This window comes from Nothoprocta perdicaria, unplaced genomic scaffold (assembly GCF_003342845.1).
Source record: "Nothoprocta perdicaria isolate Ctin4 unplaced genomic scaffold, notPer1 scaffold_50, whole genome shotgun sequence".
NCBI classification, from domain to species: Eukaryota; Metazoa; Chordata; class Aves; order Tinamiformes; family Tinamidae; genus Nothoprocta; species Nothoprocta perdicaria.
Window position 1 is genome coordinate 2,243,875 of NW_020455755.1, and position 15,966 is coordinate 2,259,840.

General features: G+C 40.8%; 1 protein-coding gene across 2 annotated transcripts; it reads right to left on the reverse strand.

Annotated features, from left to right (window-relative positions):
* Nucleotides 1–858: 858 nt before the first annotated feature.
* Nucleotides 859–15,856, reverse strand: INTS2 (integrator complex subunit 2). Of its 2 annotated transcripts, XM_026047999.1 has the most exons (24): nucleotides 15,545–15,856; nucleotides 15,308–15,446; nucleotides 14,528–14,630; nucleotides 14,164–14,277; nucleotides 13,925–14,055; nucleotides 13,653–13,826; nucleotides 12,891–13,117; nucleotides 12,095–12,220; nucleotides 11,432–11,503; nucleotides 11,228–11,342; nucleotides 10,694–10,762; nucleotides 10,159–10,293; nucleotides 9,517–9,693; nucleotides 8,969–9,077; nucleotides 8,600–8,704; nucleotides 8,069–8,233; nucleotides 7,672–7,873; nucleotides 6,924–7,049; nucleotides 5,318–5,507; nucleotides 4,962–5,213; nucleotides 3,899–4,006; nucleotides 2,946–3,051; nucleotides 2,595–2,771; nucleotides 859–2,302 (listed from the first exon to the last, which is right to left on the reverse strand). In XM_026047999.1, the coding sequence occupies exons 1-24, from the start codon at nucleotides 15,835–15,837 to the stop codon at nucleotides 2,133–2,135; spliced, it is 3,585 nt and encodes a 1,194-aa protein (XP_025903784.1). In that variant the 5' UTR covers nucleotides 15,838–15,856; the 3' UTR covers nucleotides 859–2,132. The 2 variants fall into 2 exon arrangements, with proteins under 2 accessions (XP_025903784.1, XP_025903785.1); XM_026048000.1 differs by lacking the exons at nucleotides 859–2,302; nucleotides 2,595–2,771; nucleotides 2,946–3,051 and adding an exon at nucleotides 3,244–3,433.
* Between the last annotated feature and the right edge of the window lie 110 nt (nucleotides 15,857–15,966).

The window sequence follows — 15,966 nt, forward strand, 5'->3', positions numbered from 1 at the left end:
GCCCCGGAGCGCCGCGTCCCCCGCGCCCGCCAGGGCCGGCGGAGCCGCTCACCTCACGCGGCGGCAGCTCCCTGCAGCCCCCGTCCTTCCCGCCTCCGTCCCGGCCACCGCCCCGCCCGCCAATCAGCTGACAGGAAAGCCCTCGAGCCGCCAATCAGCAGGCTGCGAACTCAGTCACTCCCTCCCTCCCCCGCCTCCTCTTGAGAGCCAATCGTCAAGGGCCTTGTTGGCTCCCGGGTTTTTCGTCGTTGCTGGGCAACCGGCCGGTCGCAGCGATGGCGGCGGCGCCTCACAGCGCCCCAGGTATGAACGAGGGGCGCGGGGAAGCGGGTGCGGGTCTGTGCCAACATTTTAAGAGACTTMCGTGCATTTATAACAACCTTACGTGCGTTTATAACAATCTTCACCTTTTTTTTCTGGTAAATGGCCAAGAAAAGACTRGAGATCTGCAACTCCCCGGGCTTACTCATGTTTCAGGGGGGGCTTTTTCCCTGTTATCAAACATGGGAGTCAAGCTGATAAACTTGAGTCGATAGAGGCAAAGTAAAAATAGGCACAGCTACAMAGGGATCCAAAACATACACTTGTTTTTACTTAAATATCTACTACAGTATATAAAAGCACAGGCRTAAGAGAAAAAAAAAGAGATACATAAATTTAAGTTATTTACATATTTTACATCACAATGACAAAAAAAAATAATACTCGTAGCAGGTGGATGGTGTTAGCACCCTGGTACAGCAGGCATGCTGTTAAGTCAGGAATGTGTACAGGACCCTGGCTGGACAATTCACTGTTAGTTTTCCTCCATCACACTCCAACCCATCTAATAGAAAAGCTAGGCAAGACAATTCGGACTGTGAATTCTGGAATATAAACTTGAAAGAAATACCTTGTTAAGGACTCCAGCGACTGTCATTTTCAAAACAGCAAATGCTGGATTGCCCACTGGAGCAGTTACAGTGTGTTGCAGAGCTACATTCACTTTTGGCACAACAGCCAGACAATCCTTAATTTTTTATTTCTCTCTTTGCAAATGCTTTTGCTGCCCATCATGAGAGCCTGTGCAGCCTTGAAGAAACTCCCAAATGCTGCACCATACCCACTCTGCCACAAAACAAATCTTTCAAGGCTAAACAGTGTGGTTTTTCGAGAGAACAACCCACTGCTTTCAGGAGAGTTCTGCTCACATTGAGCACAGAAGTATTTCGTCTTCTTGTCCCCCAAGCTGCAAGTCTCGAGGATGTGCTAAAATCTGTTTTTCCATTCATTGCAGTGAACTTCAGCTTCTGTCATAGTAGCCTCCAATACCACTTCCCTTTTTTTAATCTTAACCTAATGACAATTCAGATATCGTTGTACTTTACCTTCCCCTAGGTCTTTCTCATCTCTTTTTAAACTAAGTGCTGTGTTTAAAAAATAAAGACATCTGAGCAGCGTTCAAAATATACATGCTTTAAAAATCTCGCTTACATAGTTCATTTGTAATGCAAAGCATCTTTTAGAAACTTCTAGACCACTTCCAAACTTTTAACGAGGGCTGACTGATCTTAAATGAATTAGTTTTTGATCTGAAGGTTACTGATCTCATAACTGACACCTCAGACAATTGTTCAAAGAGCAAATAAAAATTAAAAAAATCCAACTTTTTCTTATGTCTCAGTGAATTGCCTCAAGGGCTACAACTCGCACCACTTCTAGTCTTCTGGGAGGTATTTTATTCCACCTTCTTCTTTGAGCCCCTGGAACACTAATTCATTTGAACTTAAGCAAAGTTCTCCAACCTCAGGCTTTTCTTGCCCATCGTTTTACTGCTTGCTCAGCTAACCCTATGGTTTCCAAGAAGCGTTATAAAACCATTCATAGGTGTGCTGCTCAGTTCCTGAAGTGATGCAGTGTGCCTACAAATCATGCCCACTATCACTGGATGGGTAATTGTGAGATTTTTTCATGGAAAGCAGCCTAAGCCTCTGAAGAATCTTTTCCTTTGACAGACTTCAACCACAACTGAATCCACTGAACGACAGTCAAGGATTTGCACTCCCGTTTCTCAATCCACTTGTCAGCTCTCTCCAGATTTGGACACCACAGACAGTAATAGTAGCTATGGTACAATTTCATTTCTCTTCTTCCTAAACTCCACTTACACTCATGTTAATTATTTCAATGATGGTGTTTTCAACACATTGGCATAACTGAACATCAGGGTCCATGCTTGCAATGTCCCTTGAACAACTTTTGTAAGATGGATCTTTGCAAAGTCCTAAAATTTCCTTTGGTTTCTCCTTTAGTTGCTGGAGACCTAGAAAATTAAGTTAAAAAATGCAAATAAATACAGCAAAAAAAAAAGTTATACTACACCCTTCATGCAAATACACATATTGTGAAATAGTCATTTTGGGTCAGTTTGAACCATTACTGTTTCATACATCAGGTTTTATTCCATGGAGTACCTACCCCTCTCTCTCCTGTACTTACAAGCTAACAGTACTAAGTTTTACCTTGCATTCAGAAGGCATTTAAAACATTTGCAACCCTGAACATCATTTTCTCCTTGGGACATTATTTTCTGAAATAGAAGATGCCTTACTTACGTGTAATAATTGGGTCGAAGTCTCTTGTCTGCGTGGCAACGTCAGAGGCACAGACTTGCCCTACTTGTATCAGCAGGGACATGATATCCTCGTACAAGGGCGGAAAGGCTTGACAGAACGAAACCAGACAAGGCAGGGTTGGCATAAAAAAGGTATAGCGCTTTGACTGGGTTAAGACTGTCAAGGAAAGAGAAAACAGTTAATTAAAAAGGATCGATTACCAAAATCCAGTYAAGAATTCTTATATTTATGAGCACAACTAACATATTAGCATTTTGGCAAAATTGTATTTGGTCTAGCAAAGTAAATTAAATTTCCACAACGTGCTTAGGTGTCACTGGAATTGCTTACCTGTGAGGAGGGTTCCCATGACATTGATTGCTAAACGAGCCACACTCAGGGATTTGGGTAGTGCATACTGGATACACAGAAATGAAAGCAACTGGATTGCAAATATCTGTTAAGTAGGTGAAAGGAAAAAAGAAACAGACAATAAAATTACAGATGGCTTTGTACTTTCAATCCAAAGCTCCTCAACAACTTAATAGTCAGTAAATATTTCCATTGTACCACTGAGGAGATGAAAACCAGAGAAGCCTTTTAGTAATTACTGTAAAWTTTTTCTGCACACATGAAGAAAGTCTCAGAAGTTTAACATTAATGCAAGTACAAGAATTAATGATTCAGAGCCTCCCCCACAGACAGTTTGTTCCAATATTGTTGGAGAGAAACAAAGCAACACACAATTGACAACACAATCCCTGTAAAAAGCTGTTTCATGTTCCATGTGTTCTGTTTTTAACTTCAGTGAGTGCCTTCTTATTAGCAATAATTAATATCTGCAAAGGGATTAAATGCAAGTATTTAGGAAGTTGGTTTGATAACAAAAAAAAAAAAAAACAGGGAGGGTCTTTGTTTTATTTTCTTAATCTCCCCTTATTACAACATAGCAATTCAAGGCCTACAAATTGTGAAGGGAGTAATAATGATCACTGTTTTTCATAATCACAATAAGCAAATTCCGACTCCTTTGCTGAGCTTATACTACAATTCAGATTCATACACAATAAATTTGAGGAAAACAGCACGTGTCATTCTGTGACATGTTTTGTGAAGGGATTCTTGCATTTTGAATGGGAAAGGAACTAGGTGCGACAGCTGGCAAACAAATTTAAATTCTTTTAGGAATTTGCATTTTATTTTGTAGTTACCTTAATAGTGATCCTTTTATTTCACCAGCACCACCAAATACTTCAACAGTTAACTAATTACAGTGACTTCCAAACTTGATGACTGTACAGTACCTGTTTTTCAAGCTCAGGCTGAGCAATGAGCTCAGGTATGAAATCCAGGCAGATGTGCATGGACGGAATCCCTGCCACTGTCAGGGCCAGAAGTTCACATGGATAACCCTATAAATGTAAGAAAGAGATGTAAATGTAGTCAAAGCTATTTCAAAAATTCTTAACCATCTAGATCTAGATTAAAACATCATTAATGCTGTTGTAACTGTTTAATTCAGGACTTTAAGCAATAAGCCCATAACCCAAAGCAATGCAAGACAGGCTGGTAACACATCCTGGCTCTGAATCAATTCTTTATCCACAAGACTCAATTTATTATTTTCATACTAACTGCCCTTCCACTTCCCAGACCAAGCTAAGCTGCAGCAACCTTTTCCTTTTGTGCCCTTCCTCTCTATTCCAAACTTCACCCCAGGCCACATTTGCTTATTTCACACCTGGATCACCTTGACTTTTCTAGTCACTTCAYTAGTTCCAGGTCACAGCAGAGACAGCCAGCTGGCAATGAACAATTTAACATACGCCAAAACACACATTTACAGCAAAAAAATTGCTCCCCTCCATCCCCGTTTAGGGAGAAGTTCTACCACTGTTTTGGCAGAAACAACCCTTCCTCCACTCTAAACAAACAAAGCATACCCAAACAAAAAAGAAGTTGATATTTGAAGCCAAATTYCAGTTGGGAATAATAGATAATTTTAAAACACAGCCACCAAGAATTAACCAACACAAGATGTTGAAGAAGTAATTACAAGATGATTAAGCAATTTAATTCCTGGCCTCRAATGGACACACTATTTTGGCAGGCAGAAGGGCAGTGACACAAACAAGGCTCATGTTTAATGATGAGGAACAGGCGTTGTTTAGCTGCTCCCCTCTTAGCCACAGTACTCAGTGCTAGCACCGAAAGGAGAAGGAAATGCAGCTACCACAAGGTTGGGGGAATGGGAAGCAGACACGGTCATCACAATTTCAGGGGAACACAACAGCAGCATTCCAACACTTCATTTGGCTCTTTCCTAAGCAAGGAACCAGTAGAGAACTAAAAGAGTGCAAACCAGACCTGGAAATGAACCAGTTTGACTATGTTGGGATCAGCTATATACATCTGATGGAGCAGACAGCAGATGAGGCACTGGACCTCTCGGAGATTACACAGCAAGCTGTCTTCTTCTTCTTCTTCTTTTATTTCAGGGCTCTTAGAGCCAGTGGAACTGTAAACACTTTTCAGCAGGCTATGACTATTACTGCTCTGAGCTTTCTCTTCTTCTGTAGGTAAACAGATTTCCAAAAGAATTTGCACAGCAGCACTATCCTAGGAACAAAATTAAATATAGGATATTTAAACAAACTCTTAATTCCATGCCTACCCACTCCAAGCTTTACCCACTGCAGTTAACATTTATTTCTCCCCCCTACCTGAGCTGCAAGCAGTGCATTTTTTAGTTCTTCCCTGGTAACTTCTGGGGTCTCTGGACCCATGGCATTGTTTTGGGATGGCCTGATGTCCTGCTCTGCTGTTTCCTTGAGGTGAGCATTGAGGTAGGCTTTTGAAGCAAGAAGATATCCATTCAGCATGTGCAAAGTTATATCCATCAAAGGGGGACTCCTAATGCAGAAACATGTTGAAGTAAAGGTATTTCAGAAGGCAGAGCATATGTAGGTAACAACAACAAACTATAAACATTCCTTAAAGATTTARCTTGGTTGTAATCTGGTTCATACTAAAGCTGTTTTCCATAACACACCACAGTACTARTGGTCACTATGAAGAAAATCCCTATGACAAATCCCTATGAACAAAAGAAATGAGAAAATTATTTGCTGTACATGAAACCAGAATAATGATTGGAGTGATGGAGTTAGAACAACAAAGCAGAAAACCTCTATACAACTGTTTCCACAATGCTAAGGTGGCATTGCATTATAAATCTCCCTAACAGTTTCACCCAGGGTTGAATGGACATATTTGGGATCAGCAGAAATTTGAAATCTAGCAGAGAGGTACAAAAATGTACCAAGTCAAATGGAAATTGGATTATGACTAAATTGCTCTAAGACAAGGCCAGACAGATACATGCAAGCACGAATGTGAAGAACAAATCAAGATGACTATTAGCCTTTTATTATGAAGGAAAAATAATAAAAAAGCAAAATGRGAAGAATAAACTACAACTGACAAAAAGCATGAGAAAGTACACTAAAAAAAATAAAGCTACAGGCTGAAGTATATTTAAAACAATTAACATATTTTTAAATAACAAATACATTTTTTTCCGGAGTATGAAAAAGCAAAGCTACCATTTGCAAGTTTTGGTTTGAATTGTTTGCATTACTTCATGTTCTTAAATGTTGCATGGCTGCTATCAGTTAAGAACATTTTTATTACTAAAACTCTCAGCTTATTCTTCTATAACAAAGCCATAAAGCAGTGTTATACATCTCCCCTGTCATCACTGACATCTAGAGGAACTCATTGCCAAGCACTACTAAAATACTTGAGAAATAAATTAAATCTACTTTTGTCATATTCATTAAGCACTCACTTGCAGAAATTTTTACCCAGAAAGATGGAATACTTCCAGACCCATGAGGGATGGCAAAAGACAATATGAAGTGGAAGGATGTAACAGTTAGAACCACCACCATGTGGCAGCAGCCATTTTAAGCATGCCACAATGTCTATTTAGAACAAAATCACATGCACAAATCTAACAAAATGGATGGATCTATGTGCAAATCCATTTGCAATCTCAGTGTTTCCAAAATAGGCCTGGGTGCAAGGTTTGTCCAACAAGACACTCCCCTGGACAGTGACATGCTGAAACAGCACAGTTTAGCCAGCACACCCACCAACAAGCTTCAGACAAGAAAGAGTGAAGCAAGAGACCGAACTTACAAATTCATTCGACTAGTTTGAAAGTGTTTTGAAGTATTCGAAGTTTTCAGAAGTCTACTGTGAGATATCACTATGCATCCATCTAAAGTACCATAGAGCATCAGAAGAAATTAAGAGAGATCTTACCTATGAACTCTCTGATCACATCTTAGTACTATCAAAGGGTCAATCATCAGATCATTCTGAGTGTATTTCTGCTGTCGGACTATTTTTACTGAAGGCTGCAGAGCATTAACAGTCATGACCCACAATCTACAAATGAGATTTTTTTTTTTAGCATTTTAAACATATAACCCGTAAGAAAGAAGAGGATCACAAACATTTGGATATTCACTTATCTCAAGTAGATTATTTTTTCTGAGCCTTCCAAGGAACAACTATATATATAAATATATATATATAAATACATATATATAAACATATATATGCATATATATACACACACACACTGCATTTACAGCTCCTGAAGCTATAATCAACTTATATTCAGAGAAATATCAATGAGCCTGTTTTTGTTGCAATATAGAGTATCTACTTCCTCAAAAAGACACCCTCTTGACAGAGAAAGTATGTTTTAGCTCTATCATAAATGATATATACAATAAAACCATTGTATTATATTTTAAGCCAACTATAGACTCCCTTTCCCCTGAGAACAAAAACTACCTTTTAAATAGAGAACAGATGAAAAATTTCAACAAAGCACAAAGCAATGCAAATCCAGCACAGTCTAGTCAATCACAGCTTCCAACTCCTAGACCCACCCAGTCTTAAGTTATTGTAACACACAAAGGCAGCATGGCACTGTTTTAAAAAATGGAAGTCTGCATTGAATCCATCTGCAATAATACATGGATTAGTACTTTGAACTTACCTTCGTGGCATCACAGTGTTCAGAACCATCCAAAGTTTATTGACTGTCTGAAGAATCCTCCTTGGGACCCCAGCATTTAGCAACTGATTCATATTTGAAGTCARTACTTCTGCATATGGGATCAATTCACCAGCAGAGAGAAGTGTTAAATGTTCTAGAATCTGCATCAACTGGGTATGGTTTCCTGGGAGCATGGAAAAGGCTATAAAATAAATAGAATGAGATTTTCATAAAACTGGACTCTTGCCATTTTAGAAATCCTTCAAGTTCATTGCAGCAGAATGTTTGTTGTATAAATGGAGTGTAATCAAATGATTCAGGTGGATAYACTCCCAGACCCTCTATATTCCAGACAATTAGGCAAGAAAACTGCTTACTTCACATTAAAGTTATTTACCTTCCTGGAGCTGTTTGGGAGAATGATTTTTGGTAATGTTTGTAAGCAACATCCTCCTCAGCAAGGCATCAGTGCCTGTGATCTGCTCCTCACAGATCCAGTCTTCCACAATGCAGAGGTGTGGATAGTTAGTAGCAAGAAGGCGGAGCAGTGCAGAGTGCAAGCCTGAAAGGAGATCAGGATTAAATCACTTATTAAACTGATGTTTAACAAGTTTGATGTTTAGAGCTAAAATTTTAACTTGCAACAAAAAGAAAAGTTACATTTTGGACAGGTGGGAGGACCCTGCAGTAACTTTAAAACACAGTCTAGAATACTTAAAAAATTCTCAGGTAATTCAAACCTACTCTAAATAGAACCATCTTTCCCAAACTTTCAGTATGACTTTCTAAACCTACCTGTAACATCACTCATGACAGATTTTAGAACAAGTACCAAAGAGAAGGCATGCTATGAAACGGAGAGCAGGTGCAAAGCTGGAAATAGGCTTAGCCCTCCTTCTTCAYGCACACTGGCCTTGCACAGATTTACCTCCAAGTTCCTGCTGCAGTCCTTGTGCCTGGCGGATGAGGTACTTGATTGGAATTTGATCCATTAATGCTGAAGAGTAAGACTTGGGTTTTTTTTGCATGGCAGCTAAAGAAAACAGGGACAGAATACTAACAGTTTTAAACTTGCAAACTCAAAACATAAGTTTTAGTAGAATTCTCACATCCTTAGTTTCTAAAATAATACAGTATATTTATTACAAGATTTACACTCCCCAAATAAACTCTTTATCTAAACTTCTTACACAAATTTTGAATTTGACATTAATATGAACTTTGTTTATTGTGAGAATTCATGTATTTGCATCTAACTTTCAGTTCAGCTGTTGCCGATGATCACATTCCCACATACCTAGTGTCTTTGTATTTGCCAGAAGTGCCTCTTCGTACGAGAGGACRTAGTAGAGGACAAGCAGGCGTGTTGTGATGCTGTAACGCTGAGCAAGTCGAGCATTTTCTGCCTGCAYATAAAACCACATTAAAAAGTCACAATGCTTGAGAACAAAAATTTGGGTTTACCTGCAAATATGAAGTAAACCTTGGGTTAAAATGTCAAGCTGTATGAGGTCCAATTTGAAAGGTGTGAGAAACTTTTCTAAAAAAGAGAAAGACCAAACTTTAAACATAAAGCATGCTTTTAGTATCTTAGGATACTAGAATGGACCTGTCCCAGGATTTTAATGCAAGTGAATGCTTGCCACACATTCTCATATGTCTTTAAAACAGAAAGTGCTTCTTCCAAACCTAAGCAGGTTGCTTCAACTAAATAAGATCTTCGATGTAACAGAATCGAGTCAGGAAAAAAAAAGTTTTATGACAAYGCCAAAAAAGAACACTTCCAAATCATATTACTGCTAGAAAGAACCAGYATTCTTTGCAAAGTATTTTCCTTTCTCTTACCCCAGTGAGTCCCTGAAAAACATTCAAGATCTCCTGTTCTGTGACAGGTTGGTTTGTGGCTTCCGGGTTGGATTTAGATGCTGGAGTAAGAATAGAGTTAATGTAGACATCAATAAGAGGAAGCAACTGAGGATGAAGTGGAGTGGTGGTTTCACAGAGCTGCCTATAGATCCAGTCCTAGGGAAAAAAACACACATATCCTTATGTGTTTAGTTTAAAAAATGGATAGTAGCATTTTTGTTTGCACATAAATCCCCAGCTAGGCAAAATGTATTTGAAAGAGGCTTTGATTTAGGAAGGTGTGATACCAGCTCTGAGTTGGACATGGTCATAAATTTCATGAAGAGTTCTCCTGTCCTGCACAGCTCTACCAACAGAATTTGTCCTGGTTGGTAATAATAAACTCCTGGTTGGAAGAATAAGTGCAGAAAACTTCCTTAAGTTCCAGTCTCAGGATTAGAGATAAAATTGGGTACCTTAATTGAACCRTGTTCCTCTCAGATGGCATGGTAAAAGGCAATTAGATTCATCAACAATTCTGCTCAAATTATAACTTCTTAGGTAAATTTATCAAGATAAATAAATGTCTGCAAAAWCTAATCCATTTTCAAATTATAAAGAGAAGTAAAATAAAAGTCATACCTTAATGGATACTTTGTGCTTGGTAAATGACCGGCTTCTTAAAAGCTGGTAAATGCAGTGAATAGGTAAAAACCCAGTGATGTTTCCACTGAGATTGCCTGTAACAGGCACACGAACAGCATGGGCTGTCACAACCTGAAGGAAAGTTACAATTATCAAGAAAAGTATCACAAATATTCACTCAAATCAGCATACATAAGCACAACACAACAAAGTTACAAAACTGTATCTGTTCTCACATATATTAAGTTTTGTGTGCTTGGAAGCTGAACAACTTTTTGACGTAGTTTGTGGAACACAGTATGTGTACAATTGCAGCACATGCATTACATTTGTACACATTTCCTTGCTGCAGCAAAAAAGTAGTTTCATACTGGACATTGCTTCTTCATTTGCTTCCTCAAAATTTAAAAAAGTGAGTGTTCAAAAAAATCAACACACAAAAAGAAAGGGCCGAGGCTCTCTGGCAGCATTCAGATTCTTTTATTAGGTCAAAATGAAGTGATTTTAAAAAAATAAGTTTTGTCTCAAATACCTGTTCAGTGAAAATCTCCTGTGTGAAGATAGTCTTCATTCTGCTCAGTGAGCTGGGCTTAATAACAATCTGAAACAAAGAACATGGTAGCTACTGTTTTACTGCTGTTTTTATTGCTGTACTCCAAGACAAGAGAGCAGCCATGAGTCTCTCTTGGTAAGTTCAGAAATGGTTTAAGTATTATATACATAGATATTTCTTCAAAAACTTTTCAAATAAAACTTTTCCAGACAGTCTGAGAAGGCTTTCAATTAACTTTTTAGAAAGTTCATATTTTCCAAGTATTGATTTCAACAAGTCACCTCTTTTTGAAGGTATCTTTTGTTATAACATCCTCTATATCTAGCTGTATGCACATTTTGATGTTTTTCTAGAGGAACTTAGCTACTCATGTCCTGAGTACACATTTGCTCAAGGATATTAGCAATAACTCAATTTTTATATCAAAGGTCAAATATAGGTGTATAAATACACAGGAAAAGAAGGCATATAATACAGAAATGTATTTGGTGGTGAAAACAACTTAGAGTTTACCTTCATTCCCAAAGTAGAGCAGACCAAATCAATGATAGCACTGAGCTGATTGCTATGGAAATACATTGCTACCAAGAGTAGCATCTCTCCAAAGGAAGCAGACACACCAGAAATGCTATAACAACAAAGAAAGAGTTAATTTCCAGCAGGGCCTAAGTAAATATGAGATAATCAGAATAAAAACCAGAAAAAGTCTGCTCTCACCTTTCAAAATAAGCTTCTTCCTTTATCATCCAACTAAGCCACATTACCATGAGCTGTTCCTGTTCCGGGGTACTGCACAAAGAAATCCCATTAGAGAGGGGTTTTTTCCCCAGTAATTACAGATGGTTTTACTAGTAATAACATTTACAGGCAGAAAAAAATTGGAAGAAGAAATCTTAATATCAAGATTTTTTTTTAATCACTTTCTCTTTAGCATGGCACAGAAGGATAACTATTAGTATCTAACATGCACTTTGAAGTCTGTGCAAGAGTCCAATTTCCTGTCTTGAAAACAAGGGGCACAAAGCTACAACCCATAAGCAACTAGTTTGCTACTCTTATGCCTAGGGTCTTTAAAGAGCTTAGCCACAAACTTGTTCAATGGAAAAGTGAATTACTGAGGCCTACAACAGCCTTCAATACTGCTTCAAACTAACACCGATACTTCCCTCTCAAATGTGTTTACCATCAACCAGAGGGTGAGAAGGGTGAAACATCCATCTACTGACAGCCTTGGAAGACAAATCCCTGCCAACCACTGTATGGAGATTTGCATAAAGAATAAGGAGAGAAGAGAAGAGCCRCGCGGCTCTGGGATGCCACTGCCTTAACTGTGCTCAAGTGGGAACATCTTTGCAAAGCTCCTTCTCTCTGGAGAGGTACCTGACAAGAGTGGAGAAGGCCAGAAGCATGCAGAAGGAGAGAGAGACAAAGCGAACGCCGGCTGGCGTGGCAGGAGGACGGCTGGTCATGAGTTGGAGTAGCTGCTCAGCCTCTTCATCAGTTGGTCTAAAGAGAGAAAAAAAAAATCTTGCCTAAGTTCAAAGCGGAGAGACTTCCAATATCATCACGATGGCTAAAGTTCACTTGCATTTTCTCTGTCTCATGTGTATCTGTTTATCAAGTTAGTATCAATAAATGAGTATCAATCAACTGTGCCAACAGCTGGCACTACTCTTTGAATTATGATTCACATTTTAAAAAAACTGTTAAAAACTTCCCCAGGGCATAATCATGATCATCGTTTTAACCTACTTAAAATTACTAATAAGACTGAATAAAACTAATAAGACTGAATTTTGCAACATTAAATAGAGCACAGCATTTCTTGTACTAATATTATTTTAGGTAAAAAAAAAATAGTGTAGTTTACACATGGACTTTCACTAATAGGAGAGGAAAAAAAAAAAGCTTTCTGCTGAGAGTGGTACTGGAACACACACAAAATACTTGTCTCCACAGACCTTTAGAGTTCTATAATATTTGCTCGCTCTCTACAGAAAGAAACTTTCAGCAGTTGGCAACTCCACCCCTGAGAAAAATGGCATAGCCTGCCACGAATCACTCAAGAACACAATGACATTAGGAGACAGTTCACGTTAAAATTGCCCAAAGCTCCCAACTTCTGCTTAAATTGAACAGACAGCAAATAAAAACACAGCATTAAAACATTCATTACTTCAGCCCAGCAATTCCCATCAAAGCGCAATAGAGACGCAGCAACGCGCTGGCTTTCACAACGTGCTCTTCCTTCAGTCCCGAGTACACAGACACATTTGGCTCTGTATCAACATCTGCTTCTTCAACAATGTGTGTGCTGCGAACCGTGGGAAGGATTCCCATGAGCTCCAGGAGCAGCTGCCTTCTCATTTGCCAAAGCACAGAACTGATATTATCTTTTTTTCTCTGCATGAGAGGTTAAAAGATGAAAACAACAATATCAACCTCATCTCTTCAGACATTTTGTTACATAAGAGCTTCCATAATGACGAAGACAAGTCAAAAGAAAGAAGAGGGGGATTTTTTAAATAAAACTTTCATTACCAGGGTAACTAGCAACACATGATCATGTTACAACCATTTATTTCAGTGAACCACAAGCTTTAACGGACTCTGGCAAGTCAAGACACAACTTCCCCTTGCAAATACTAAGCACAAGCACATACACCAGGTGAACATTACTAATTTATGATCTCCTTGTTTCCATGGCTATTGGATCACGTATCTAAAAGCCTCAGAGGAACACCACATAGCTGTCCTCAATAATACCATTTACAGAGTCTACGGTTCCACAAGAAGAGGCTGCCTCGTAAAGGCTGTGTCAAGAAGCTAGACAGGGTCTATGGGCTTTCAGACAAATGGGCCTGCCTACTGTAACTGCACTAGTTACAGCAACTTAGAAAAACAATTTGTAAAAGCGAATATTCAAAAAAGTTCATACCTGCTGGCCATTTCGAATAAAAGTTCCAAACCACGTCCGAACCTTGGCATTTGTGCCAAGCAGCAAACCACTCACAAAGCACACCAGGTCACTCACTCCATCATCTGAAGATTCATTTTTGGTGTGATCCAGGGTCAAAGCAACACCAAGACCCGGTAGATGACACTCTTCCACCTAGATAAAGCAGACAAGCTCAATCATCTTTTTTTCTAAAGCTCCAATAAGGATCACAATTAACATGCTGTCTCGTGCCAGCATAATTACAGACTCACCACCATGCCTCGGACCCTCAGAGCTTGCGAAGGGTTCATTTTACACAGATGTCGAAGTGCTTCTGTCCTGCGACGGCCGCCAACGCTTTCCTCGTCCTGCCGTTCACCGTTCTTGATCAAACCTCTGCAAACTGAGCGTTTGAGAGGGGGTCTAAGTAAATCCGGCCTTTCCAGCAGAAAGCCACATAAACATAYGCACGCTACACGCACGTGACAGGCATGGAGAAAGTGTCACTCACCCTCATTAAAACTATCAGGAACGTTGGCCACTAGGAGGCACAGGAACCAGGCTCCATTTTTAACATGCAGCAGAGCTTCAGCTACATCAACTATGGGCAATAGCGAGGGCAGCTCTGGGTGGAAAGAGGGTTTTAAAGTTACAGTCAAATTGCAGCTTTTTATACCAAATATCTGTAACGTACCAATTAATGAATGAAAAATTAATCTTTGGTCTATTTCTGTTTCAAACAGATCAATATCTGAAATTAACCTTACCTAATTTAGGGTACCTTACCTAAGTTAGCRTAAGTTTTCCATGCATTTGTAAGAAGAAGCGAAATCATAAGCAAAACAGCACTAACAAAAGCACTAGGAATACTGCACCTGCTTGCAAAATGCAGAGAACATCTGCTGCTTCTTCCAGATAGACAGGACTCTCAAAGAGCTCAGACGACTTGAGAAAAAATTCACCATTTGATTCTGACACCTAYGAGAAAATATTCACCAGCACAGAATGGGCTTCATGAGTCTGTATAACTCAACCGGCACCTGCCAGACTCTCAAGGCTTTGAATTCAACAGATTGAATATATTAAAAGCTGTCAGGAACACACAACTATAAATATAAAATAGGCAAGAAAAAAAATATTTGGGAAAGAAACATTTAGTAGCAGAGATAATAGAGATGGTATTATTACTTCTTTCTAGAGGACAGAAAAGCAACCTACTAAGAATTCTATAAATGGGATGAGTTTACAGGAATAAAACACAGAGGAAGATGGGAAACATGATGGATAAATATCATAAAGCAGACAGAAGAAAAAGCCACAGCATCATCTTGGCATGTCTACACTTACAAATCACCTCGTTGTGTTCGGGTACAGAATGTACAGTATCGTGTGAGAAAGGATGCTCTACTTGCGGAGGGGAAGGAAACCTTTCCCAGGGATGCTGGTTCACCAGGAGTTTCATCACAAGTGACTGGGAGGTTGCATCTGAGTGCAGCAAGTACGGACCAGAGAATGGCACCAGAAAGGGCACCGGGGATCGCTTCAGCCACCCAGGGAACAGTCTCCTGGCTCTTCATTTTTGGTACTACAGGACCTGGTGGTAACACAGCAACATGTTGCACCAGAGCCCCAAGAGGACGGAGGTGCGGGCGTACCTTGTTCATAATAGCGAGCAGCTCGCTGAGCACGAGGCGCAGCCGGCGGGGCGAGTCGCTGTGCTCGAACTCGAGCGTGAGGCCGTGCTGCAGCTGCGACACCAGGACGCTCTCGCCGCTGCCGCCGCCCAGCTTGTGCCTAGGCGCGAGGAGAAGCAGCCGCGCGTGAGCAGCCGCGCGGGGAGCCCCGCGCCGGGCAGGCGCCCCCGCCGCGCCCGCTCCCGCCAGCGGCCTCACCGCAGCTGCTGCTCCTTGCTGGCGTCCTGCTCGAGCGCGTGGAAGTCCACGGAGAGCAGCGCCACGATGGAGTTCACGGCCTCCACGCCCGAGAGCAGCCGCAGGATGAGCTTCTTGTCCTGCGCCCAGCGCTGGCTCTGGTCGGCGGGGGCGCACAGGGCCATGCGCACCAGGCAGGGCAGCAGCAGCCGCAGCTCGGGGTCGCTCAGCGCCGCCAGCCGCACCACGTCCACCTTCTGCATGGCCTCGAAGGCGTAAGGGCTCACGAACTGCAGCGCCGAGCACTCCGCCATGGCGGCGCCAACGGCCGCCTCGCCTCGCCTTCCGGCGCGCGGCGCCGCGCGTCATCGCCGGAAGTGAGGTCACGCCCGCGCGGCCGTTGGGCGGCCGTTGGGCGGCCGTTGGGCGGCCGTTGGGCGGCC